The sequence below is a fragment of the Kickxella alabastrina genome (assembly GCF_025024165.1).
Source record: "Kickxella alabastrina strain RSA 675 chromosome Unknown BX661scaffold_34, whole genome shotgun sequence".
Classification (NCBI taxonomy): Eukaryota; Fungi; Kickxellomycota; class Kickxellomycetes; order Kickxellales; family Kickxellaceae; genus Kickxella; species Kickxella alabastrina.
This window is the reverse complement of record NW_026251505.1, coordinates 105691-126722: the sequence shown is the minus strand read 5'-3', so window position 1 is coordinate 126722 and position 21032 is coordinate 105691. Positions and strand designations below refer to the sequence as shown.

The 21032-nt window shown below is 48.3% G+C and overlaps 13 protein-coding genes across 13 annotated transcripts; 5 read left to right on the top strand and 8 right to left on the bottom strand.

Annotated features, from left to right (window-relative positions):
• Window positions 1-27: 27 nt before the first annotated feature.
• Window positions 28-1264, bottom strand: BX661DRAFT_200910 (Aldehyde/histidinol dehydrogenase; the record flags this gene model as incomplete). Its single annotated transcript, XM_051538461.1, has 5 exons — window positions 28-64; window positions 93-658; window positions 712-987; window positions 1038-1129; window positions 1165-1264. 5 exons carry the CDS (start codon window positions 1262-1264, stop codon window positions 28-30), a joined length of 1071 nt encoding a protein of 356 aa, XP_051388822.1.
• A 446-nt stretch (window positions 1265-1710) lies between these two features.
• Window positions 1711-2776, top strand: BX661DRAFT_188951 (uncharacterized protein). The gene has a single exon (XM_051537513.1). It carries the CDS (start codon window positions 1794-1796, stop codon window positions 2649-2651), a length of 858 nt encoding a protein of 285 aa, XP_051388821.1. The 5' UTR covers window positions 1711-1793; the 3' UTR covers window positions 2652-2776.
• A 197-nt stretch (window positions 2777-2973) lies between these two features.
• BX661DRAFT_188950 (uncharacterized protein) lies at window positions 2974-3798 on the top strand. Its single transcript, XM_051537512.1, has one exon. The coding sequence runs from the start codon at window positions 3126-3128 to the stop codon at window positions 3495-3497; it is 372 nt and encodes a 123-aa protein (XP_051388820.1). The 5' UTR covers window positions 2974-3125; the 3' UTR covers window positions 3498-3798.
• Window positions 3598-4459, top strand: BX661DRAFT_69959 (uncharacterized protein). The gene is made up of 2 exons (XM_051539431.1): window positions 3598-4021; window positions 4358-4459. The coding sequence occupies exon 1, from the start codon at window positions 3699-3701 to the stop codon at window positions 3972-3974; it is 276 nt and encodes a 91-aa protein (XP_051388819.1). The 5' UTR covers window positions 3598-3698; the 3' UTR covers window positions 3975-4021; window positions 4358-4459.
• Window positions 4460-4584: 125 nt separating this feature from the next.
• On the bottom strand, window positions 4585-6139 carry BX661DRAFT_188946 (uncharacterized protein). Its single transcript, XM_051537511.1, is given in 4 exon segments — window positions 4585-4903; window positions 4915-5134; window positions 5164-5463; window positions 5490-6139. 4 exon segments carry the CDS (start codon window positions 5716-5718, stop codon window positions 4609-4611), a joined length of 1044 nt encoding a protein of 347 aa, XP_051388818.1. The 5' UTR covers window positions 5719-6139; the 3' UTR covers window positions 4585-4608.
• On the bottom strand, window positions 6122-8085 carry BX661DRAFT_188945 (WD40-repeat-containing domain protein). Its single transcript, XM_051537510.1, is given in 3 exon segments — window positions 6122-6762; window positions 6774-6813; window positions 6825-8085. The coding sequence occupies 3 exon segments, from the start codon at window positions 8012-8014 to the stop codon at window positions 6262-6264; spliced, it is 1731 nt and encodes a 576-aa protein (XP_051388817.1). The 5' UTR covers window positions 8015-8085; the 3' UTR covers window positions 6122-6261.
• Window positions 8086-8240: 155 nt separating this feature from the next.
• On the top strand, window positions 8241-8910 carry BX661DRAFT_69935 (uncharacterized protein). The gene has a single exon (XM_051539430.1). It carries the CDS (start codon window positions 8330-8332, stop codon window positions 8852-8854), a length of 525 nt encoding a protein of 174 aa, XP_051388816.1. The 5' UTR covers window positions 8241-8329; the 3' UTR covers window positions 8855-8910.
• A 102-nt stretch (window positions 8911-9012) lies between these two features.
• BX661DRAFT_188943 (trypsin-like cysteine/serine peptidase domain-containing protein) lies at window positions 9013-10348 on the bottom strand (the record flags this gene model as incomplete). The annotated part of the gene is made up of 5 exons (XM_051537509.1): window positions 9722-10348; window positions 9625-9689; window positions 9388-9554; window positions 9293-9362; window positions 9013-9235 (listed from the first exon to the last, which is right to left on the bottom strand). Coding segments are annotated over exons 1-5 (687 nt in total), but the record flags the coding sequence as incomplete, so codon positions are not given.
• On the bottom strand, window positions 10320-11374 carry BX661DRAFT_188942 (trypsin-like cysteine/serine peptidase domain-containing protein). Its single transcript, XM_051537508.1, has 4 exons — window positions 11066-11374; window positions 10679-10985; window positions 10572-10637; window positions 10320-10540 (listed from the first exon to the last, which is right to left on the bottom strand). Exons 1-4 carry the CDS (start codon window positions 11162-11164, stop codon window positions 10422-10424), a joined length of 591 nt encoding a protein of 196 aa, XP_051388814.1. The 5' UTR covers window positions 11165-11374; the 3' UTR covers window positions 10320-10421.
• Window positions 11260-13840, bottom strand: BX661DRAFT_188941 (uncharacterized protein). Its single transcript, XM_051537507.1, is given in 10 exon segments — window positions 11260-11655; window positions 11702-12019; window positions 12061-12145; window positions 12172-12604; window positions 12619-12736; window positions 12769-12915; window positions 12933-13067; window positions 13097-13370; window positions 13451-13632; window positions 13647-13840. 10 exon segments carry the CDS (start codon window positions 13692-13694, stop codon window positions 11569-11571), a joined length of 1827 nt encoding a protein of 608 aa, XP_051388813.1. The 5' UTR covers window positions 13695-13840; the 3' UTR covers window positions 11260-11568.
• Window positions 13841-13910: 70 nt separating this feature from the next.
• On the bottom strand, window positions 13911-15963 carry BX661DRAFT_188940 (uncharacterized protein). Its single transcript, XM_051537506.1, has 2 exons — window positions 15053-15963; window positions 13911-15012 (listed from the first exon to the last, which is right to left on the bottom strand). Exons 1-2 carry the CDS (start codon window positions 15477-15479, stop codon window positions 13973-13975), a joined length of 1467 nt encoding a protein of 488 aa, XP_051388812.1. The 5' UTR covers window positions 15480-15963; the 3' UTR covers window positions 13911-13972.
• A 462-nt stretch (window positions 15964-16425) lies between these two features.
• Window positions 16426-17926, bottom strand: BX661DRAFT_226895 (TLD-domain-containing protein; the record flags this gene model as incomplete). Its single annotated transcript, XM_051538980.1, has 5 exons — window positions 17675-17926; window positions 17467-17649; window positions 17178-17404; window positions 16932-17154; window positions 16426-16905 (listed from the first exon to the last, which is right to left on the bottom strand). Exons 1-5 carry the CDS (start codon window positions 17696-17698, stop codon window positions 16426-16428), a joined length of 1137 nt encoding a protein of 378 aa, XP_051388811.1. The 5' UTR covers window positions 17699-17926.
• A 415-nt stretch (window positions 17927-18341) lies between these two features.
• Window positions 18342-20080, top strand: BX661DRAFT_188938 (uncharacterized protein). The gene is given in 6 exon segments (XM_051537505.1): window positions 18342-18502; window positions 18516-18802; window positions 18816-19042; window positions 19099-19440; window positions 19461-19572; window positions 19605-20080. 6 exon segments carry the CDS (start codon window positions 18482-18484, stop codon window positions 19981-19983), a joined length of 1368 nt encoding a protein of 455 aa, XP_051388810.1. The 5' UTR covers window positions 18342-18481; the 3' UTR covers window positions 19984-20080.
• Window positions 20081-21032: the final 952 nt, after the last annotated feature.

The window sequence follows — 21032 nt, the reverse complement described above, 5'->3', positions numbered from 1 at the left end:
CCCGCGAGCTCTGCTTGATGTTTGTGATCAGCGTCGGCGCGATAAAGTAGCCGCCCTCGTGGCCCTCGATGGTTAGTCTGCCGTCGCTCGACACGCCCTTGACTGCGATATCATTGGGGTTGACCAAAAACTCGACCGTAGCACTCTCCTCCTGCGCAAGTCGAATATAGCCAAGAACCTTGTCCATGTGCTGCTGACTGATAACTGGGCCATAGAACGTCCTGGGGTCCAACGGGTTGCCGACAAAAATGTCGCTGCGCACCTTTTGCCTGAACATCTCGACAAACTTCTCATAGATGCCATGTTGCACGTACTGGCGAGAGGCACAGAGGCAAACCTCGCCCTGGTTTGTGTACGCGCCGCGAATGCTGGTGGTCACAGCATGGTCAATGTTGCAGTCGTCGAAGAACACAGCCGGGTTCTTGCCACCGAGCTCGAGCGACACACGCTTGAATTGGCCGCTGGCAAGAGCACCGATGCGAGCACCCGTGGCTGATCCACCAGTAAACGAGATCAGTTTCACGTCTTTGTGTTTGACAAGGGGCTCACCAGCACCGAGGCCGCTGCCAAAGATAATGTTGACGACGCCCTTGGGCACGCCTGCCGCATGAAGGATGTGGGAAAGCAGGAATGACGTGATGCTGCTCAGCTCAGTCGGCTTGACAACGCAGGTGTTCCGGCAGCAATGCATGGTGCAAGCTTGAAGCAAACCATTGGCAAAGGAAAGCTCCAGGGCGTGATGAGCCCAGCAACACCCGCAGCAATGTGCTGGGTGACTGACTCAGTGATAGAGGCCTTGGGCTGAGTAATAGAGGTCGGCGTAATCATGGAGTCCAAACGAGATTCGCTTTCCTTAATGCCGCCGTCGGTAATGAGCTTTGCAAACTGACGGAAGCTAGCAGCGCACATTGGCATTTCAAAGTGAATTGCGGAGAAAACAGGCTTTCCTTGGTCAAGGGACTCGAATGTGCCCAATATTGAGCTGTTCTCGTCAATCAGATCGGCAATGCGCAGCAGAATTGCCGCCGCTCAGAGACCGGTGTCTTTGACCACAGCGGGAATGCAGCCTTGGCGGCCTTTACAGCGTTATCAACATCGGCACTGGCCGAATCAGGGATCTGCGATATCACTTGGCCCGTGGCTGGATTGTACTTGTCCAGAAACAAGCCATTGTCGGAGGCGCCCACTCGCCATTGATGTAGTTCTGAATGTGGACATCCTTGATGTTGGTCGGAAGATTGGCGCTGATGGTGGTAATGGCCATAGTATATTCTTGGTGCAAATTAAACAGAGTTTGAACATAAATAAAATTGAAATTGAACAGGTTTATGGCTTTGAAGTTTGGAATTTGAATATGCCAGTATAGCTTTCTGCTTAGCTTGTTTCGATGTATAATTATAAAAACTATACTATTTTTACTACCAATTTGATAGTAGTAGCAGTAAATTTTGCTAAAGGGCTCAACAAACGACACTATCTCATGAAACTTGCGCCACTATTTTAAAATGATATTCTTTTCGGTTGATGTTGGATATATTTTTTTTCTGGCCATTTTCTAGTCCATACAAAATGAGGCGTGTGAGCGTTGTTGCATTTAGTGCATTGTCTATTTTTCTGGAAACCCCCTTGTCACAGCATTTCAAAATTAAGGAATAACAAAAGTTTTTTAGTGCCAGGATCCAGAGACGCAAAGTAAATGCCGCTTTGCAACGGGACGCTAGCATTTTATTATTTATTTTCCTCAGTAAATATAAAACTTTTCATTTATCATTGCGCGTATATATCTACAAAATATGGACTTTTGGAATCTGCAAACATATTCAGTCAACGGAAAGGTTGTAGTTATAACAGGTGGGCTGGGCGCCATTGGCAAGGCGCTAGCGCTGCGGCTGGCTGAGCTGGGTGCGTGCGTGGCCCTGGTGGACATTGCGCCCGACAAGGATGGTCAGTTGTTTTGCGCCGAGATCAACAGACGCTTTGGTCAGACGGTAGCAGCGTATCTCACCGCTGATTTGCGGCGCAAGGATGACATTGCACACATGCTTGAGTGGGCGTACACACATTTTGGACATCTAGATGTGCTAATTAATAACGCTGGAGTTGCCTCGCCAGCGATGCTGTACGAAGGCGAGACATTCGACCAGATATCCGCAATCCTTGACATTAACCTGCGCGCACCCATCGAGGCGACCCGCCTGTTTGTAAAATATCTGACCGAGAAGCAGCGGCAGGGTGTGGTTGTCAACATGGCATCTATTGGCGGTCTGGTGCCCAACCGCGGTGGCGAGGTGTACGGTGCAGCCAAAGCAGCGCTGATTCATTTGACTCGCGCAAGCCAGTCGCTGGCACCGCAGATCCGAGTGTCAGCGGTTGCGCCGTACTACGTCAAAACACCAATGGTGCTAAACAACCCAAAGCTGCAGAACAACAACACAGTATTTCCGCAGCTCATGCTTGATGTCGACCAAGTGTGTGCGGCGACTACGCGATGCATCGAGGATACCACATCGGCTGGCAAGACATTTGCAATGATTGGTCGATCGGAGCATGTGCGCATGTGGCACTTTGATTTGGCAGTTGTGCACATCACGATTTTGGCCGGATGGTCGCTGATGGTTGCTTGTGTGCGCAGGCTGTTGCGAATCAAATAGCAAAATAGTCACTTTTGTTTGGCAATGCAATTTAATACGTGCAAACATATAGCAGATCTGTAGCAAGGCACATGTGACTAGCCCGTAACGCGACTGTTTGCAGCTTGCGCGTCGTTACGAATGACGAAAACATGAAAATAAATTCAAAATTAAAGTGTTTTTTATCATCACTTGCATCAACAGCCCTATTTAAGCCACGAATTTATTAAAATGATTTCAGGAGTTATGCAGCTGTGGTTGTTTGAGCGTTCCGAGATACCCGCACCCACCACATTAGCTGACGTTCCTATTCATCCAGCTAATCAGCATAATGAGTCCCATCAGCACGAGCACGAGCACAAGCACCAGCACTCGCATGCAGACACAGAAGCAAAAACGTGGTTTCAAGGCCACATTTTTCCAGTCAACGGTCCTACTAGGCAGTACGCGCTGCTAGGTGTCCCTGCACAAAACCCGCCGCATATCCACGGCTGCATGGTGTCTGATCACGACACACCCATGTATTACGATGTCTACGTGTCCGAATACACCAATGATAGCAATTATAAGGTCGTTTTTTGCGCTATGAACGTTGAGCGCAATGGTGGATCAGGAGATGCCGTTGAACTTAACATGGAAAGCAGCAGCGCGATGGCGCCGACCAATACTGCTGTTCATTCGACAGCGCAGGCAATAAAGACGCTGAGGCTGTCAACGACAAAGATGTTAACTGGCAACCAGGCTCGGCAGCACCTGACAAAGTACGCGCCCGACGCCTTGGCAAAGTACGACGCGGTTGGAGCAACGAGCAATATTGAAAACAAAGAAATTGTTGTGTGCATGGGCGGGGTCGCCATGTTCTTTTAGGCAAGTGCAGCACAATGGTTAAAGCAATTGCAATTCTTTTGTTTTATCGAGCCCTTGTGGTTTATTTAATAACATTGGCCAAAAATGATAAAGCCGAAGTAGACTGCCTGATATGCAAGTGTACATAAAAATATGTGAACAGAAGCGGAGCATTAATGACCAAAAAACGGGGACCATGGTTTTCGACCTCTCATTTTCATAATGCTATGTGCAGTTGATACAAACCATAGTACTTTGGCAAATGAAAAGCGTTTGTATTTAAATACAATTGGCAACATTAATTTATGCATGTTTGCTCTGCTGTTTGTTTTTTTGTTTGCCAATTGCTGCTGCGCTTTTGGCAAAAAAGTTTGCGTTAATATGCAGGACCTTTGTTGCCTAATCCTCCCGCACCTGCATTTTGTTAATTATTTTTCAATGTGCGTTGTATATTTTAGCATATCAATATTTTTCATGCACAAAATAGCCATTCAGTGAAGTGTGATTGCCAGGCTTCTTTATTTGTTCTTGTCTTTTTGCACATCGTAAGTGGAACTGCTGGTGTCTATCGCTTTGCTGGTTACATTGCACTGAAGAGCAGATCAATTTGTTTTTCTTTAGTGTATTTTTAGATTAAAAAACGTCGGGGAAGCCGCGGTTTTTTATTTTTTCGATGGACAACTATTTTGGCAAAGTATTTTTTTGAAGAAAACAAACAGTATATAAAGCAGCCAAATCTTCCTTTTCACATCATTTTTTATTGTGTCGCTTCTACTCCCTACCATTTCTATAGTTTTACCCTTTCACGTTTACTATCTGTGCACTGCATTCCAATCACAAGCTAAACATCTATCGCCAATTAATACACCTTTTTATCTTAGCCATGTCCCTGCAATCCGATACTGTATTATCGATGGTCAACAACAACAACACAAACGCGAGTGCGTGTGCCCAATATGCTTCACAGGCCGTACATGAAAGATGGATAAACTCCACCACACATGACATAATATTAGACGCATTATGAGAAAAATACATTAAAGAAAGCATTTTACAATTAGGCATCCGTTCTTTCACACTTTTGTTCGATTTTCAATAAATTATAAATGCGTATAATTACCCTATTGGTCTTTTATTGGACAATGCGCGAACTGTTGATACTGTCCAGCACCGATTGAGAGTGTGTGTTTGTGGCAATCAATACCTCGGTAAACTGACAAAGCCGGTCCTGAACTTTAATGTTGCAAGCATCCGGGTGCATAACCGCCGGCTGTTGGCGCGCATAATAGCCGCTGCTCTTTCCAGATAGCTCAGGCGACAGGGCAAGGTATATCGAGGTGACAGAGCCCTTTTTCTGGTCAAGCCAAAGCCAGTTGCGGAACTCGTGGATTCCCGGCAGCATGGAAAAGGCTACGTTGCGGTAGAGGCTGGTGCCGACAATCCCGGGTGGAATGCGTTCACTGTGACGTCTGTATCTTTGAGCTGCCTGGCCAGGGCGTTGGAGTAGACCATCAGGGCAAGCTTGCTTGTCGAGTAATTGATCAGGCGGTCGAAGCGCCAGACGTCAGTTACCCGCGAGTAATCAATATGTCGAATCATGCAGGCGGAGATTGACGAGGCTATGGTGATGCGAGCGCCGCCAGATCTCTTCATCATGTCTAGTAGGTGGTTATAAGCACGTAGTGACCAACGTAGTTGGTGCCAAACTGAGACTCCAGCCCGTCATACGTTGTATCGTAGTGGCTAAAGGCCATACCGGCGTTACAGACAAGCAGGTGAAGCTGGCTGTACTCATCCATGAACTGCTTGGCGAACCGCTCAATGGACATGAACGAGCTCAAATCAAGCTCCATAACAACAAACGAGTCAAGACCTGTGGCATCCTGAAGTTCCCGCTGCGCCTGCTGACCGCGTTTTAGGTTTCGGCACGCGAGGATAGTCGTGTAGCCAGCGAGACCAATTGCCCTGGCGGTTTCAAAGCCGATGCCTCCGTTGCGCCGGTCACAATGGCACCTTGCTTTGGGGGTTTCTTGGGCTGCTCGTCATACAGGCGGTGCTCGCGAATGTATTGATTGATTGTTTCCTCGGCGCGGGTCTCACTTGGAAAGAGCCGGTGCGCCAGGCAGTACACTGTTTCGTACCATGATAAGAATATAACAATCAGAAATCCTGGAAATGGCAGTGCGTGGTGCACTATGAGCGCTATCTTTTCAGAGAAATTGATCAAGTCGCGGAGCCACATGATTTTTTGAGAATAAAAATATATTGACCTTAATTATTGTGCAGTCGATATAAAAGGTGAAACACGCAATGACAAAAAAAGAAGAAAAAGTTATAAGAGCAAAGAACAACAAAGCGTTAAGCCAGAGGCGTCGGAATTCTACAAAACGCAACGAGTAGAAAAGAAATGTGAATGGATGAGGAGTTCCTGTATTGTTAAAAGTAATAGTAGGTATACGAATGTAGAAAAAAAGAAAACCTGCCTTGTCGCCGTTATATTTGTTACATTTCCCCTATAGGTTGAATATCAAATGTGTACCATGAAAAACGACTATCCGTAATATTAATAGTGTTTATAGAGTGGCATCAAGCAGTAACTCGAATAAATCCCAACAGTAATTTATTATCTATCTTTTGAGATGTAGGGCAAATTAACGGTCAGGATTATACGCATATGCACGCAGATAAAGTAGAAAGAATAAATAAACCAAAAGGCTATTTTTTGGCTTAATTCGCTCAATCTATTATTTTATAATCAGGCCGCACATTTTTTCTATTAATCTCCTCAGTCCCAATACTTGATAGTGCCGTCCCACGAGCATGTCGCCACTCGAGATGTCTCCCTCGGATGCCATGCGGTGCATATGGTGACCTTATCGTGGGCCTTCCACTTCTTCACCACCCGCGAGGACTGCCAGTCCCAGCACCAGACCTGGCCCTCGGAATCGCCGGATGTCAAAAACTTACCATCAGGAGAGAACGACGGCTGACAAGCAAACCCAGCGGTCAAGTGGCCGGAGAACTCCTTACGCTTATGCGGCTTAATCCGATCACCGGCGCTGTAAACCACTACGCGGTTGTCCATGCTCTGGCCAACAAGCCATTTTTGGTTCGGGTGAAGGGCCACGGCGGGCACTGAGTGCATAGATGGGTCAGCGACTAGCTTGATAACCACAGGAATGCCAAACTCCCACACGCGCATACTCTTGTCGTCGCTGGTCGAGATAAACCGCCGGTTGGAATCAATAAAAGTCAGCGAATTGATCGCGCCCAGATGCTGGTCGTACTCCTGCACACCTCGTTGGCGCGGATATCCCATTGAACAATCTTCTTGTCGCTCTGGCCAACAGGAAAATATTCGGGTCCTCTGGGTAGAACCGCGCGACATAGGGGACCTTTTTGCCCTTAACTGCAAACCGCTGGCGGCACTGGCCGGTCTCCGTATCCCAGAGTTTCGTGTACGAGTCGTATGACGAGGACAAAAATGTATTGCCGTCGGGCGCAAAACTAATGTCGCGCACGGCCTTGCTATGCCCAACGTAGGTGCGCTGTAGAGCAAGCGATGAGTGCGCGTCAAAGATTTTGACCAACCCGTCCATGCCGCTAGACAAGAGCAAGTGCCCGGAGCCCGGGATAAAGCGAATAGCGCTGACCCCGCCGGCATGAGCGGACTTCCACTCTTTGATCATACGTTTGGGTACAAAGCACGATTGCTCGCCCGGCTCCACCTGACGCAACTCTGTTGGTACGTGCATGTACGTGCGGCCCTGGTAGTCGCGTTCGGACTGCGCGTGGAGCAGGGTGCGCTCCTCCTGGCCATTCAGATACGCCCCGCCCTTGGGCTTGCCGCCCTTGGTTTTCTCTGATTTCGCCGCCGCCGCGGATCCCTCTGGCGCACCAATGTCTCCAGTGAGCTGGGCCACCCGCTGCTCGTACTCAGCCAGCTGCTCGGCAGTTGGGCCGGTGGGCTGACCGCGGGTCTCGCCTTCATACCCAGCCCATGGGCCCTGGTACGCACCCTCGCCATTAATAATCGAGGAATCACCCTTTGACTTGCGCCTGAGCCCGCGATTATTGCCCACAGCACCTCTGGTCGGCCCAGCACCAACAACCAGCTTGCCAGACCCCTGGACGTCAATACTGGGATCATACGCTGTCCCCTGCTGTCTGAACATGCGTTCCTGCTGGCGAAACAACTTCTCATCAACGGCTTGCAGCTCTGCTCGACCGCTGGTTGCGTTAGGATTAATTTTGCTGACAAAAGCGCCCTCGTTGTCGGCTGGCCCAACTAGCGGCTGCGCGAGAACCTCGTAGGCCAGGTTGTGCCGAATCTCGCGCTGGCCTGGGCGCACATAGAATGACAATGCGGTGTGCTCGGGTCCGGTGTATCCGCCAATGTCTGGCGCTGTGTCTACCGTGTATTGCCGCACGACCGGCTGTGCATACTTTTTCTGAGATTTAGTCTGGGATTGTGTCTGGCAACCGTTATCACTCTCGCTGCCTGAGGATTCCGACGCATACTGGTTTAGCGCATCCATTGCTAAGTTCTGTATAAAAATTATATATTGGTTGTAAGGGGAATATGAATCTGTAGTTGTTTAGAATAGACAATTTGTTTTTTAGACAAAAATCTGTGCAAAAAAATATTATTTACATATTTATGCCTAATCTAAAAACAAAATGTATGGGCAAGTCATGTGTTACGTTTTATATTTTTATATTTTGTCCACAAATCCGGTTAGCGATATTGATGAGTTTGAATTTTTATTTTGTTGTCATCTCGTTTCTGTTCTTCAAATTCATCTTTTCTTTTATTAAACTTTTCCACTGCAATTTAAATTCATTCTACTAGGATGAAGTTTCTCAGCCTAACCCTCATTGCGCTTTCCTTCGCGTTTCTTCTAGTCATCGGTGACTCGGCACCCGCAGCACTAAAGCAACTTCAAATTGGAGTGAAATTCCGACCAGCCTCCTGTCCCCAGCGGACCTCCCTGGGTGACAAGATATCCGTGCACTACACAGGAAAGCTTCTGAGCACCGGTGAGGTGTTTGATTCGAGTCTTGATCGGAAAGAGCCTATTGAATTTACCGTCGGGCATGGGCATGTTATCAAGGGGTGGGATCAAGGGTTGTTGAATATGTGTATTGGGGAGAAGCGCCGGTTGAAGATTCCGGCTGAGTTGGGGTATGGGAAAAGGGGTCGCCGCCGGTTATTCCTGCAAGTGCTGATTTGGTTTTTGATACGGAGTTGGTCGCTATTAATGGGAAGACGGCAGATATGTTTGAGCATCAGGAGCTGTGAGAAGAAGAAAAAGTTGTTTCTAAGGCAAAGCAAAATGAAACTGTTACAGCCATTCATATATGCTTTTTTGGCTTAGAATAACACAAGCTGGAAGGGGATTTATTAATAAAATAACAGTCCTACTTACAAAATATAAATGTAAAAAGTTTATAAAATAATAACTCATTAAAAAAATCGGGAAATACAACATTACGTGTTACATGGCACTGCCAGTACTGTTACCACCATCAATACCGTCAGATAGTCCACTGTCAGACCAGTAGTGCTAACAAGAAAATCCATAAAGTACGCAATATGCACATACATATGCGCGCTCTGCACATTCCCACACTCCAAATCATCGGTCAAATTAATAGCAATACTGACAAGCCCAACAAGCATAAGCGCATTGTCTTTGCTCACTGCCACGGTGGTCCCAGAATCCCCCTGACAAGTGCTGCGGTTTGGCGTCAGGATGCTCGGGGTGCAGATTAGCGGGCCATTATTGTCCATAAAATTAAATCAAATTTCTGACACAAAGTGTGATTCCCAGTTACCACCACGACGCCCTTGAGCGCGGTCAGGTCCGTGGCTGTGCTTTCCTTCTTGCCCCATCCCATTGGTAACAACCCCTGGCCGGAATTAATTGCCCCTTATACACAGGCATTTTCTGCGCCTGCTTTCCAAACACTATCGTGTCTACCTCGATTACTGCCATATCTGCCAGCCCATCAGTTGCATCGTGGTTATAATCCGGATGTATAGTGATTTTCTTTGCCGTGACACTTATCTGCTTGCTGTATCCTTGTTATTATAGCCTATGTTTATACTTGCTGGTTTGGCAGGATTGTTGTCCTCGTCAACTACGCAGTGAGCGGCGGTGAGATGTGGTTAGGGGAGAGGATTGTACCGCCGCAGATGCTAGTAGCGGACTGGAGCGTTTGTTTCACGTAAACGCGCTGACCGCTAGTTCATCTGGCATGCTGACACCGTTGATTATTCGCTTGGTTATAGTAGAGGGTGCCAAGGAGGAGGAAGAGTAGGGGAGGCAAGTTACACAATGGTGGAGGAGCCCGATAAGTAAGAGTAGACATGCTGGGAGCATGTATGGTGTTGATATGTACATTTATAAATACAAAAGATATTACTGATACGCACAGCAAGCAAAAAAGCGTTAGATGTAAAGCGTAAATATGAAACTGGCCTGCAATAACAAACACACATATTTTAAGTAATAAAGTGTAGGATTAAAATGAAATGGAATGAATGAATTTCTAATGCTGTAGATGATAGTCTAAAAATATATTAATTGGGAAATATATAAAATTATGACGAAATGAACAAAAAGTAGTTAACCATAAAATAAATAAAATTGAGCCAACACATTGATAGAAAAATAGAAGGGCCAAAAACTGGTACTCTGTGTGGTAGTTGGCATCAGCTGCCAACTCGATTTTTCTAAATAAAATGTATATTATAAAAAGACATAGCAAAAAGGGATCCATTGCAAAATATATCACACCACTCTTATTTTTCCTTTTATATAAAACATGTCACGACTAATTTTTTTTTTACGGTACCAAGTGAATAAAAAAGAATAAAAAAGATAAATAAATCAAGACAAACCAAAAAAATTAATCCATAGAAAAAACAGAAACAAAAAGCTACTCGTCAACCTCGCCAAGTAAATACTCCTTCGACAACCCAGTATTTTTCATTATAAAGTCCAACTGATACGATATACGCACAAAAAACTCGGCACCTGTAGGGTTTCCACACGGAACTCGTCAATATTATATGTAGGCTGGTCAGACCCGCAAACATCATCTTTCCACCCACAGCAATTGCCAGGCCGGTTCCTGAATCACCCTGGCATGTGTCTGATACGGCGTGTTTGCGTGCAGGGTGCATATCTGCGGACCATTATTGTCCTTAAACTCAGGCACAAATCTCTGACACATTGTGCTGTTGCCAGCAATAACCAAGACACCACGCATCATATCCGGGTCCTTTGCACCGTCCTCCATTGCGCCCCAGCCCATTGCCAACAAATTCTGGCCCTCATACACGGGACCGTCGTAAATAGGCATTCTCTTGGTGTTCTTATTAAACCCAATCGGGTTTATCTTTACCACACCAATGTCAAACTTGGCATTGCGATTTGACGCAAAGTATTCTGGGTGAATTATAACGTCCAGCGCTGTAGCCTCAGTCTGCAGCCTACGGTCCTTGTTGTTATATCCGATGGAAATGTTTTTTGCAGGGTAGAGTTCGTCCGTTTGAATATGAGGCAATGGGCGGCAGTAACCGCGTAGTTGTTGGAGATGAGGGTGCCTCCGCAGTTGCTTTTTCCTGTGCCAATATAACGGTACACGGCGACAGTTTCCGGGGAGAGAGGGTCGGTCATGTTGAAGCCGTTGATAATGCGCTTTTCCAAGTGTGGGATGGAAGCCCGGAGGTGAGGTGGAGGGACATGGTTGCCAGGGCAAGGCACAGGAATGCCGTATGTATGTGTACATGATTACTGGTATTTAATTAATTGTGTAAAAAAAGGACCTGCCCGATTTATGGCAATGTATTTGTAAATATAAATGATGACAAAATAAAGAAACAAAACTTCAACTACAAAAACAAAAACAAAACCTCGTTTGTATTATTTATCTGTAAAAAAGCGACAGAATGACCCACTGTGCTGAAAAGACAATAAGGAAAGGCAGTCAAGGCGTGTGGACAATTTCAAAATAGAAAGGAATATTTTACTCCATGATATAAAGAAAAATGCATGTGAGCATTTAAAAAAATGTAATCACCTTAATACAAGCATGTATCCGTACTGCAATACCGCTCGGGCTCGGGCTCACCCCCAGCAGGCCCAATCATATCGCCTAACCGCAGCCGCTCTCCTCCACACCCTTAATTCGACTAACCATCGCCGGTACATCACCTCATCCACAGCCTCATAAGGCATCTGCGGAAACGCGGCTCCCCCAGGCACTCTTGGCAAAAAGCTAACACTCTTAAGCTGATACTGATAATACTCCAGCGCCCGTGCTATCTGCGGACCCTCCGTCTCCGGATCAAAAGTCACTGTACACGACACCTGGTTATCCGACCAGCACCTCTGCAGCAGCGCTGCCAGGGCCAATTGCTCCCACATTGACACTTCACTGAGCCCACGCATGCCCTCGCCGTGATCCACAGGAAACTCCACAACCGCCGCCGAGAGATCAACGGAATCCGGCTGCACACGATACCCTGCGCGCTCAAGGCCGGCAGCAGCGCGGAGGTAAGCGCAAGCCGGACACGGCGGATGCAGAAGCGCGACTCCGGGTAGTGCATCCCAGGTGTGGCGCCAGCCAACAGGGACACAGAGCCAGAAGGCTTGACGCTGGTGATTTTGACGGACTCGGGCACCCCATTGCGCGCGACAGCCTGTGGTCAATATTCCGCACGTGCGCGTACGCAATATTCAGCCACCGGTGCAGCTCTCCAACGCCGCGTGCCGAAATGAACTGCGCAATGCCAGAGACGCTGGTGCCAATGCGGCGATTACGCAGAAGCACGCGGTTGGTCTCAGGCCAGTGCGTGGGCAGCAATGTGACAGTCTTAGCGTACAGCACGGCGCTCTCCAGCGTCACCAGAAAATCCTCCAGCGTCGCGTGCCTGTGTGGAAAGGTTTCGACCAGGCAGCAAACCTCGTAGCTCTCCAGGCTCTGCTCGCCGCAGGGATTGGCGCCCTCCACCAGCGCGTCACGCCCGGAGCGCCCATCATTCAAGCGCCCAAACTCCCGCGCATTCTCCATCCACTGAAACCCAGGCTCGCCGTTCTCTCTGACGCGCTGGCATACTGCATCGTAGGACATTCCAATTGCGCAAGCACCGAGTTGTTGCTTGTCCACCCAAACGCCGCGCGCCGCGGGTTTGCCGTGTAATCTTTCAGCGCAACGAACTCTGCGTCGTCAGGGTCGCCAAACGCAATCTCCGCTGTGCGTCGCACGTTGCCTGAGACACGCAGCGGCCGATCAGGTTCATTAAATCGACGATCGCCGTGGCCGACAGCGGACGGCCGGTGGTGCAGTCGAGGATATCGCGGATGCTGGTGTGCAGCTCTTGCAGTGGCGCCGGTCCGCTGCTGACTCCGCCGAACCCGCGGATCGGCTGGCCAGCGGCCGCACGAGCTTGTAGTTGAAGTCCCACTGGCAGTCGGCGGCCGGGTCCAGGTACGAGTCGATCAGCCGGGCAACCGACTCGACCCACCCCTCGCGCGAATCCGGAATCACAAACTCGCGCCGCCGGCGGCCCAAAACAGACTGGGCAACATGATGGTCTGCGCAGCCACCTGTGCGCCCCGGGTATCGAACCCAACGCCGACGCCGAGCATCGCAGCATCCATCAGGAACGCAAACGGCCGCGACGGCCGCGGATCCTCCCACATCTGCCGAGTGCTGACAAAGGCGCAGTTATTGAGCGCCGCGTACAGCCTGCGCTCCTCCGTCACTACACTGCCCATTGCCCAAAGCCCGCGCCCAGGCGGCAGAAACTTCATCTGGAAGATTCGCTCGTACATCAGCTGCGCGTCCCGCTGCGCCCGCAAATTGTCCCACGGAAGATGGCTTTGGCGTCGCCACTCTTGTTGCCGTCGGAACGTGCCGGTGACGACGCGTGCGACTGTCTCGAACCACTTTTCGCTTACATTGTTGGGTTTTGGTCGGGAGTATGTGCGCCGATAGACGACTTCGCCGAGCCCGTTGAATCCGAATGGCGGGGAACGGTGGCATATTGTGAGACAAAGGCGCTGTTGAGTGTGAATGGATTGAGGATGTCTGGTGGTTGTGTTGAGTATGAAATATGTCGCCTGCTTGTGGTGATAAAGGGCTTTTTTGGAATACATGATAGGATTTTCGCGCAGTGGCAGCCACAAGTGTCATTTTCTGCATCTATATTATTTAATATAAAGTACTAATACGGATATAAGTTTGTACAAAAATACAGGGAAAAAGTCTCAACTAAAGCAAAACCCAAAAAGGCAATGAAATTGACATCAGCGTAAACATCATCCCGTCTCCTCAAAATTTAAAAAAAAAAAGTGAAGAATGAATGATGAAATAAATTTTAACTCCGCAGTCGAAATCACATTTTTATAATGGGGGAGGTTAATATTTCATATGAAACTTTAATTCAAAATCAACAGAATTCAACAAGAAAAAAATCAAAACTACATGTCCTCGATCTCAATGTCCGACGTGGGCTCGCCACGTCGACGGTTATACGTCGTGTTATTCTCAGCCACCGACAGATCGGCTGACGATGCGCTTGCGCTGGTAGCTGTCGAAGCCTGCGACGGCGACAGCGACTTGAGTTCCCGAGCGACACCCTCCTTGCCCTGTGCATCATCGCCATGCTCATCACCATCGTGCTGAACAACAGTTCCAGGGACAGGCGCAATATTCGACATAAGCATCTTGCCAGCTCTGACCAGCCTTGCCTTGCGCGCAATCAAAAACAACGAAATCACCCACCACATGAATGCAATCACGACGTTGACCGTAATGGTGTAGTGCCACCTCTTGTACGACCCGTCTGTGAGCAGCGTGCGGATGGAGATACCAGTGTTAAAGAATGGAAATGCAAAGATAATCCGGAAAAACCTGTTGTTCATCTCGGCACCGAACAATCCAGCACCAATATTGACCATCAAAGTGATAAAGTACCCACCAAGAAGGAACCGCGGATGCACCAGGCTCTGCATGCACTCGATGAAGAACGTAAAGCACAGAGTATTTAGCAGAATCAGCCCGTACAGGGCAAAAAAATCCTTGGCGTTCGGATCCCAGGTTGGGCCGGAGAACACAAAGATAATCCCAATGACTTGCATGGTGATGACTACTGCGGAGATCATGTTGATGACAAAACGCAGCGCGATGATCTGTGGAATCCGAAGTTGCTTGAAAAACGGCTCCTCGATGGTCTTCCACATATTCGACGGCACAAACGCCCCGGTGACCATGCACAGGGACATGCTGACTGTCAGAATATACATAGAGAGGTCAAAGTGATACGGGGCTATATTGACCACTGTATTGCTGAACGGCAAAACCAGCGCCTGCGGGTTCGCGCGCTCCAGAATGGTGGCCGCAGATGTGCCCGACTGCTTTATGGCGTTTTGGAAGACAAGCTGGGCAAACGGTGCTTCCAGCGCCGCCAGCGCGCCGGTCACAGCCTTGGTCACTGCCGCCACCTTAAAGTAATGTCTGACTCCTCCGAAAACATCGTCACAACATCCGTCGGCACATACTCCTTCCCGCCCTCGTAGCCCTCGTAAGGTTCTGGCCGAACCCCTCGTTAATCACCACGCCGATCCAAAAGTCACCATCCCACACGGCCTTCCGGATTTCCTCCTTAGTCGCGAGCTCACTGCGTTGCGTGTAATCAAAGAGTTTTGGCATCGTGGGTATGTCAAACTGCTTGATGAACGTGCTGCTGAGTGTGCGTGAAATCTCCGAATCGTCGAGATTGCGGAATACCACTGTGCCGGCTTTCATGTGCCGGGAGGGGTCGTAGCCAGTGCCGTAAAGGAAACTGATGGAGATCCAGAAGACGCATGTGAAGACTAGGACCATTTGCCAAATGCTCTTGAGAAAGGACATTCGGATCGCACGTAGCTCCGGCGAAAATAGAGAATGCAGCGTTTTCTGCCGCTCTTTGTGTTGCTGCAGAAGCATGGTTATGGATAATATTAATAGGAGAATATCAAAAATAAGATCGATGGAATAATAGAATACAGTAAACAAAACAAAAAGAGTAGTGGAAAAGAGTAAAGAAATGAAAGTGGGTGGGTTATTTTTATAGCTTTTTATAAACAAAGTTATTAAGAGTAAAAAAATGTTTGGCAGCGGAAAACAGCTGAGCAGAAAAAAATGGCCTTTTCTATTTGTTTGTAAATGTGTAACCTGACTTATTTTGTTGTTGTCAGCAGCCCTATCCCCCTTTTTATTTCCACGGATCCGAAGAGGCCAAAATAGGCAATGAAAAACAAGCGATTGGTTTAATTTGATAGCCGGGTTGGCTAGTTGGTTGGCTGGGAGGTAAAAATAGAGAAAAATGATCAAGTTCGGGAAAAAAACTTAAAATCTTCCATCTTGTCTCCAGAAACAGAAATGTCTTTATTTATTTATTTATTTTTGGTTGGGGAGCTGGGAAGGTAGAAGAGCTGAAAATGTCACATTTCCCACCAATAAACACCAATAAACAACATTGAACACGTACCCTGAGCGGTCCAGAATATAAAAAGAAAGCATGCCCACTCAATCTGCTAAAGATAAACTCAAGACGAAATGCCCTATTAATTTTTTCCGTAGTTTACTTTTCTACTCTTTGTAAGCCCAACTCCGTCCCCCTCGACATGCATGGTGGTGGGTTATCGGAAGGAATTCCGTCTCTGATTGTTGGGAGTTTCCAATTATCCTATCTCTCAACCCATCAAATCAATCGATATTGTTTGTGCTCCACAAACATGAATTTTTTTTTGCAATCCAAGTCCGAATAATATATGCTAATAAATATTTCTTACAGGAGATACTCCTGCGCTCTAAATAATTTCACGTACTTTTTTTACACTTAATTTTTTGTTTTGCTCGACACAATCCCTGACTCAGGGCAAAGGATTCCTCAATTAGAATCATTAACAACCGGGTCGGGAAGCATTTTCGAGTACATTGGCCGGTTAGCCAATTCCAAAAAAGCCGCAGCTTCAGGGTTAGTGTCCAGCACCGAACCTTTCCTGCCGCCAACTTCGTCCAAGCGCTCAGACGGCCGGACCAGCCAGGCCTCCACAACATCCACAGCAAACTCAGTTTCTGTCGACAACTGCTGCGACCCAAATGTCGCTGCAGGGTTCGAGCACCCACGTGTAAAACTGCTGTCAATCCATAATCCAAAGTGGCCTAGCTGGCCCCCGGCGCCAAGCCCATTGGGAAGCGTCTTGGTCGCGTAGTTGAAATACTGGTAGTGATTGTTGAACCCCGTCGTCCGGAAGATATTTAGCCCGAGGGGCGATTCCTTGGAAAGAGAGAATACAAAATTCGAGGGTGAGCCGTGCCAACTTGGGCGCCGCTCAAGGTCGTTGTCAAAGTAGGCGCCAAAGATGCGCTGCTGCTTTGGGTATTTCGATTTACGCTGGCCCCTTCGGTGGTTTCTCCAGCATCCGCAATGGGCGTGGTTTCCTGCACGAGAAGCAAAACGGCACCGCGTCGTTCAATTGTGCTCTGGAAAGAGCTCCAGCTGCGGCCATCGCGGCTGCTGGAGTACACGCGGTCCCAGGAGCGCCTGGACTCCACAGGAAGCTCCCGACACAGAGCCCACGTGAGCATCGGCGTAAGCAACACAGAGGCAGGGCTGCTCTCCCTAGTCCATAAGCTTACAATGGCTTTGGGTATCCGCGGTGCGTTGAGAGATTCCCGGTCGCGCTGCCGCGGATGACCACCCGCGAGTCACCGTAGATTGTGTGCGAGATTGCTAGATTGAATAGCTGCGGGAATACGGCGCTGCCCATCCACCATGCGCGCCATGACCCAGGATCAACCCCGCCAGGAGTGGTCGCCATTTCCAGCCAACTGTCCGCGCACTGCACCCACGCAGCCTCAGACTCCTCAGGAGCACCCAACAGAGCGGCGAAATACCATCAGGGGGTCCACCGAAGAGAATCTTCACAATGGCGTCCCTCGGTTGGGTCAAGCACCAGCCAACCGCCCAGCTCTCCGAGTCCACCGGAATATTCCAAACCGCAAACATTGCTCGCTTAATTGTCGCGTGGACGAACCCGCGCAATGATAACCCGGGCTTCTCAGTGCAATCAAGTTGGGCAAATGCGTAGATTACTTCGGGTTGGGTGTGCTTGTCGCTGTGCAGGAGCCGGGACAGTCGCCGCCTGGCTCAGCTTCATTATTGCTGGTGTTATTGGGTTTCAAGTAATGGATCATGTAGTCTTGGAAACTCAACCCATTGGTTGGTTCTGATTGACGTGGTTTTAGGAGAGCGGTGAGCGCAGCTATCTCTTGCTCGCTTAATGACTATCCTCCCATTCATCGCCATTTGCTGCGCCAGATGATGACGACTGTGATGTAAAGTTACCCATTGAATATATAAATGTAAATGTAAATGTAAATATAAAATTAACAACTTTTTTGCTTGCCGCTGGTAAGTACCAACGCGGTATACAAATGATTTATCCTTTTGGCTTGCAACATGTCATGTATGGGCAGCACACACGTGTACCAGCGGCAGCATATCTGTGTTTCTCTATAGTCGCATTGATCTTTTTAAGCACTCTGATACAGCCTTGTCTTTTTAATTTATTTTGTACAAGGTAAAAGCCACAATTTATTTCTTTTATTTATAAAACATTCGATTATTTGCTCTACTATTTTTTATTTGCTTCTTGTAAATCATACATATGCAGTAACAATGACATTGTGGCGTTGGCGTGAGTAACATTTTGCACTCCCCTAAAATTGGCAGACCAACAACAGATTATTGACAAATGTTGACAATTAAATTTTTTAATACGACAAAAATAAAAAGGAGAGCGGGCATGGCCAACTCAATAACCAACCCACCAACGCCCTTGTTTGCTCTCCTTTTCTCTTCTCTACTTGAAACCACTTTATTTATCACTATCGCCAGCACAAGAAAAGCTTTTATCTCATCCCGAGAAGAACAGCCATATATGGAAGATTTTATCAGCACCGTCGAAAACCAAGCGATCCAGCTGCATCCATGGACACTCAGGCAGCGTTTCTCAACGTACCCTACCACTTTTTTTTGCCAACACCGATGCCAAGCCTGAATTCATGCCGAATGAAGTGATCCGCGCGGCATTCTACATGGCACTCAAGCAGTTTCCCATCCTAGCAGGGTACCTACGCCCAGACGGCGGCGGCCAAACATGCGTAGTCATTGACCGCAAAGATCTCAACATGCCCGAGTACAAAGAGTCCACAAGCAACATCCACCTAGACACTCTTAGAGACAGCAAGTTCCACCACACGTCGTGGCCGCAGGCTCTCCACAACCGGTGCAATCACAAAGGCCGGCGCCGACGGCCGCATAAAAATGATCAACGTGCATATTGTGCGTCTGAAAGGAAACAGCGGCGTCGTTCTGTTTGTCAACATTCCGCACTACGTCGTCGACGGGACCGGGTTCTTCTCGTTTGTCGAGCTCTGGGGCACCCTGTGTCGGGCGCTTCGCACCCAGGATCACGAGCTTGCGCTGCGCGCTTCCGGCCGTCAATTCGGCTTTGACCGCAACGTTATTGCGCGCAATTTGCCCGAAGGTCGCAAGCCGCTGGATATGACACATTGCGGATCTACACGGGCTTTAACCCAATTGCTGACTGGCTCGCGTGGCTGTCCCCCAATACCCGCGCCCAGCTTTTGGACAGGGCCAAGTTCGGCTCAGATATTACTTCGCACACTTTCCGCATACCGCGGGACTCCCTGGAGGCCCTACGCGCGCTGGTTGCCACGCATATGCCCGATGGCCAGCAGGTTATTGCTACGCATGTGCTTGCCGCACTGCTGAGCAAGACTGTCGCCCAGGCGCACAAGAAAAGCCGCGATCAAAAGACATTGCCAGTGGCAAATCTGCCGGAAGTGGTGTCGCAGGGATGCTATCTGCACTTGTGTCATCTTTGCTCGGCCTAGTTCTGGGCAAGGAGACCCATCAGTCCTTGAATCTGCTCGCCGACATGCGCCATCCGCTGGAACTCACGGATAAAAGCTACATGGGCAACGGGCTGATTCCACACAACACACAGTGTCGCTGGCAATGCTCGAATCGGCCACCAGCCCTGAATCCCTGGCTGAGGCGACAGCCACAGTTAGCAGGATCTACGCCGGCGCTGATGCGCAGCTTGTCGGCAGCTTTGTCGATATGATTGCCGCTCGACCATCTTGCTTTACGCGGCCAATGGTGTATTTGGCCACTCACCCGACGTCGCTCGTAATCACAAATGAGACTACGTTTAAGCTTTATGCGGCCGATTTCGGCGATGGATTGCCCGAATGGGTATGCACGATTCCCTCGTTTGTTGCCAACTTTGTCGGTTTTTTGCCCAGCCCGCCTCCAAGCACAGATATCGTTGTCAATATCACGATGAAAAGCCGGGTGATGAAACATATTCTCCTGGACAGTTTTTGGAGAGACATTGCCACTATTGTTTACTAATCTAGTTATTCAAATTTAATGACATTGTCATTTTTCCCAGCCAAAGACAGCCCTTGTCGGCTCGTGTATGCAAATTATGTGTTGTTCTTCAATAGCAGGTGGCGTCACCATAAATGCCAGTGACACCTTGACTATTGCACATAATGGTACAATACATTTTTTGACAACTTCAAAAAACAAACAAAACAAAACATAAATGCGTTGAGAAAGTGTATCGCCCGTCAAAATATTTTTCAATGGATACACCCCTCCCCCTCCCACCTGAATAAGTGCAGTATAGCGATTTCATATCAACTGGGTGCTTCCCCTATTTCCGAGTAACATCTTAACGTTTACATCATCGCTTCATTTTTTTGTAACGCCAGTCGAAACGCCCAAAATTTCCAAGAGCAAGTTATTTTTGTTTTTTTGCTCTCATTTTAATTATACCAAATATTTGTAATGTATATTTACTTTCATACACAACTTTATTAACTTAAATTTACAACCAGTACATGAGCCTCCGCCAGAATTGATAGCCACTGGTGCCAGTAGCAGCAAAATCAGCTTAAGCCTAAGCAGCAGCAGCATTGTCTACCAGAAAGCAGCGCATGATGTCTCGGGCACAAAAGTTATTGGCGCGGGTACCGAGTTTGAAGGCACGCTCAACGCGGCTCTGACAGGCATCAAGAAAAAATGGTCACTGAGTGGCGGCCCTTCGACAAGATCCTCATTATTGTCAGCGTGTTTTCACCAACGTTATTTTAGCCACAGACTCTAGCGCAGCACCACAATTCAGCCCAAGGTCCTCAGTGATTTTAATGCCATGACGCGTCCCGGTACTATTGCCACATTGTTTTTATGTTCATTGCTGGCACTCATCCTGTTTTTGCCAAGATTTCTGATGTCTTTGGCCACTTGCATGCGCTTATTCTGGCCATTGCTCTGCACATGCTGGGCTTGATTTTCTGTGCATCGGCTAAACGCTTTCCGGCTATTTTTGCTAGTACTGCAATTGCCGTATTAGGTAGTTCTGGCTACGAAACTCTGGTAGCTATTATTCTGGCTGA

Excerpts from the sequence above, each read along its gene's own strand:
- BX661DRAFT_188942 (XM_051537508.1), bottom strand. The coding sequence starts at position 11,164 with ATGACCGACCCTCTCTCCCCGGAAACTGTCGCCGTGTACCGTTATATT. Across the intron at positions 10,638-10,678 it reads TGAGTTTAAGGACAATAATG|ACACATGCCAGGGTGATTCA; the intron begins GTCCGCAGATAT and ends ACGCCGTATCAG. Across the intron at positions 10,541-10,571 it reads TGGAAAGATGATGTTTGCGG|TTCCGTGTGGAAACCCTACA; the intron begins GTCTGACCAGCC and ends AATATTGACGAG.
- BX661DRAFT_188951 (XM_051537513.1), top strand. The coding sequence starts at position 1,794 with ATGGACTTTTGGAATCTGCAAACATATTCAGTCAACGGAAAGGTTGTA.
- BX661DRAFT_188941 (XM_051537507.1), bottom strand. The coding sequence starts at position 13,694 with ATGCAGAAAATGACACTTGTGGCTGCCACTGCGCGAAAATCCTATCAT. Across the intron at positions 12,020-12,060 it reads CGCGCTTCTGCATCCGCCGT|CGCGCAGGGTATCGTGTGCA; the intron begins GTCCGGCTTGCG and ends GCCGGCCTTGAG. Across the intron at positions 11,656-11,701 it reads CTTATGAGGCTGTGGATGAG|CGGCTGCGGTTAGGCGATAT; the intron begins GTGATGTACCGG and ends TGTGGAGGAGAG.
- BX661DRAFT_69935 (XM_051539430.1), top strand. The coding sequence starts at position 8,330 with ATGAAGTTTCTCAGCCTAACCCTCATTGCGCTTTCCTTCGCGTTTCTT.
- BX661DRAFT_188946 (XM_051537511.1), bottom strand. The coding sequence starts at position 5,718 with ATGTGGCTCCGCGACTTGATCAATTTCTCTGAAAAGATAGCGCTCATA. Across the intron at positions 5,464-5,489 it reads CAAGAAACCCCCAAAGCAAG|GCATCGGCTTTGAAACCGCC; the intron begins GTGCCATTGTGA and ends GGCGCAACGGAG. Across the intron at positions 5,135-5,163 it reads GTTTGGCACCAACTACGTTG|ACATGATGAAGAGATCTGGC; the intron begins GTCACTACGTGC and ends ACCACCTACTAG.
- BX661DRAFT_188938 (XM_051537505.1), top strand. The coding sequence starts at position 18,482 with ATGGAAGATTTTATCAGCACC. Across the intron at positions 19,043-19,098 it reads TGCGCTGCGCGCTTCCGGCC|CCGCTGGATATGACACATTG; the intron begins GTCAATTCGGCT and ends GAAGGTCGCAAG. Across the intron at positions 19,573-19,604 it reads CTGATTCCACACAACACACA|CCCTGAATCCCTGGCTGAGG; the intron begins GTGTCGCTGGCA and ends ATCGGCCACCAG.
- BX661DRAFT_188940 (XM_051537506.1), bottom strand. The coding sequence starts at position 15,479 with ATGCTTCTGCAGCAACACAAAGAGCGGCAGAAAACGCTGCATTCTCTA. Across the intron at positions 15,013-15,052 it reads GGCTACGAGGGCGGGAAGGA|TCAGACATTACTTTAAGGTG; the intron begins GTATGTGCCGAC and ends TTTTCGGAGGAG.
- BX661DRAFT_69959 (XM_051539431.1), top strand. The coding sequence starts at position 3,699 with ATGCTATGTGCAGTTGATACAAACCATAGTACTTTGGCAAATGAAAAG.
- BX661DRAFT_188945 (XM_051537510.1), bottom strand. The coding sequence starts at position 8,014 with ATGGATGCGCTAAACCAGTATGCGTCGGAATCCTCAGGCAGCGAGAGT.
- BX661DRAFT_188950 (XM_051537512.1), top strand. The coding sequence starts at position 3,126 with ATGGTGTCTGATCACGACACACCCATGTATTACGATGTCTACGTGTCC.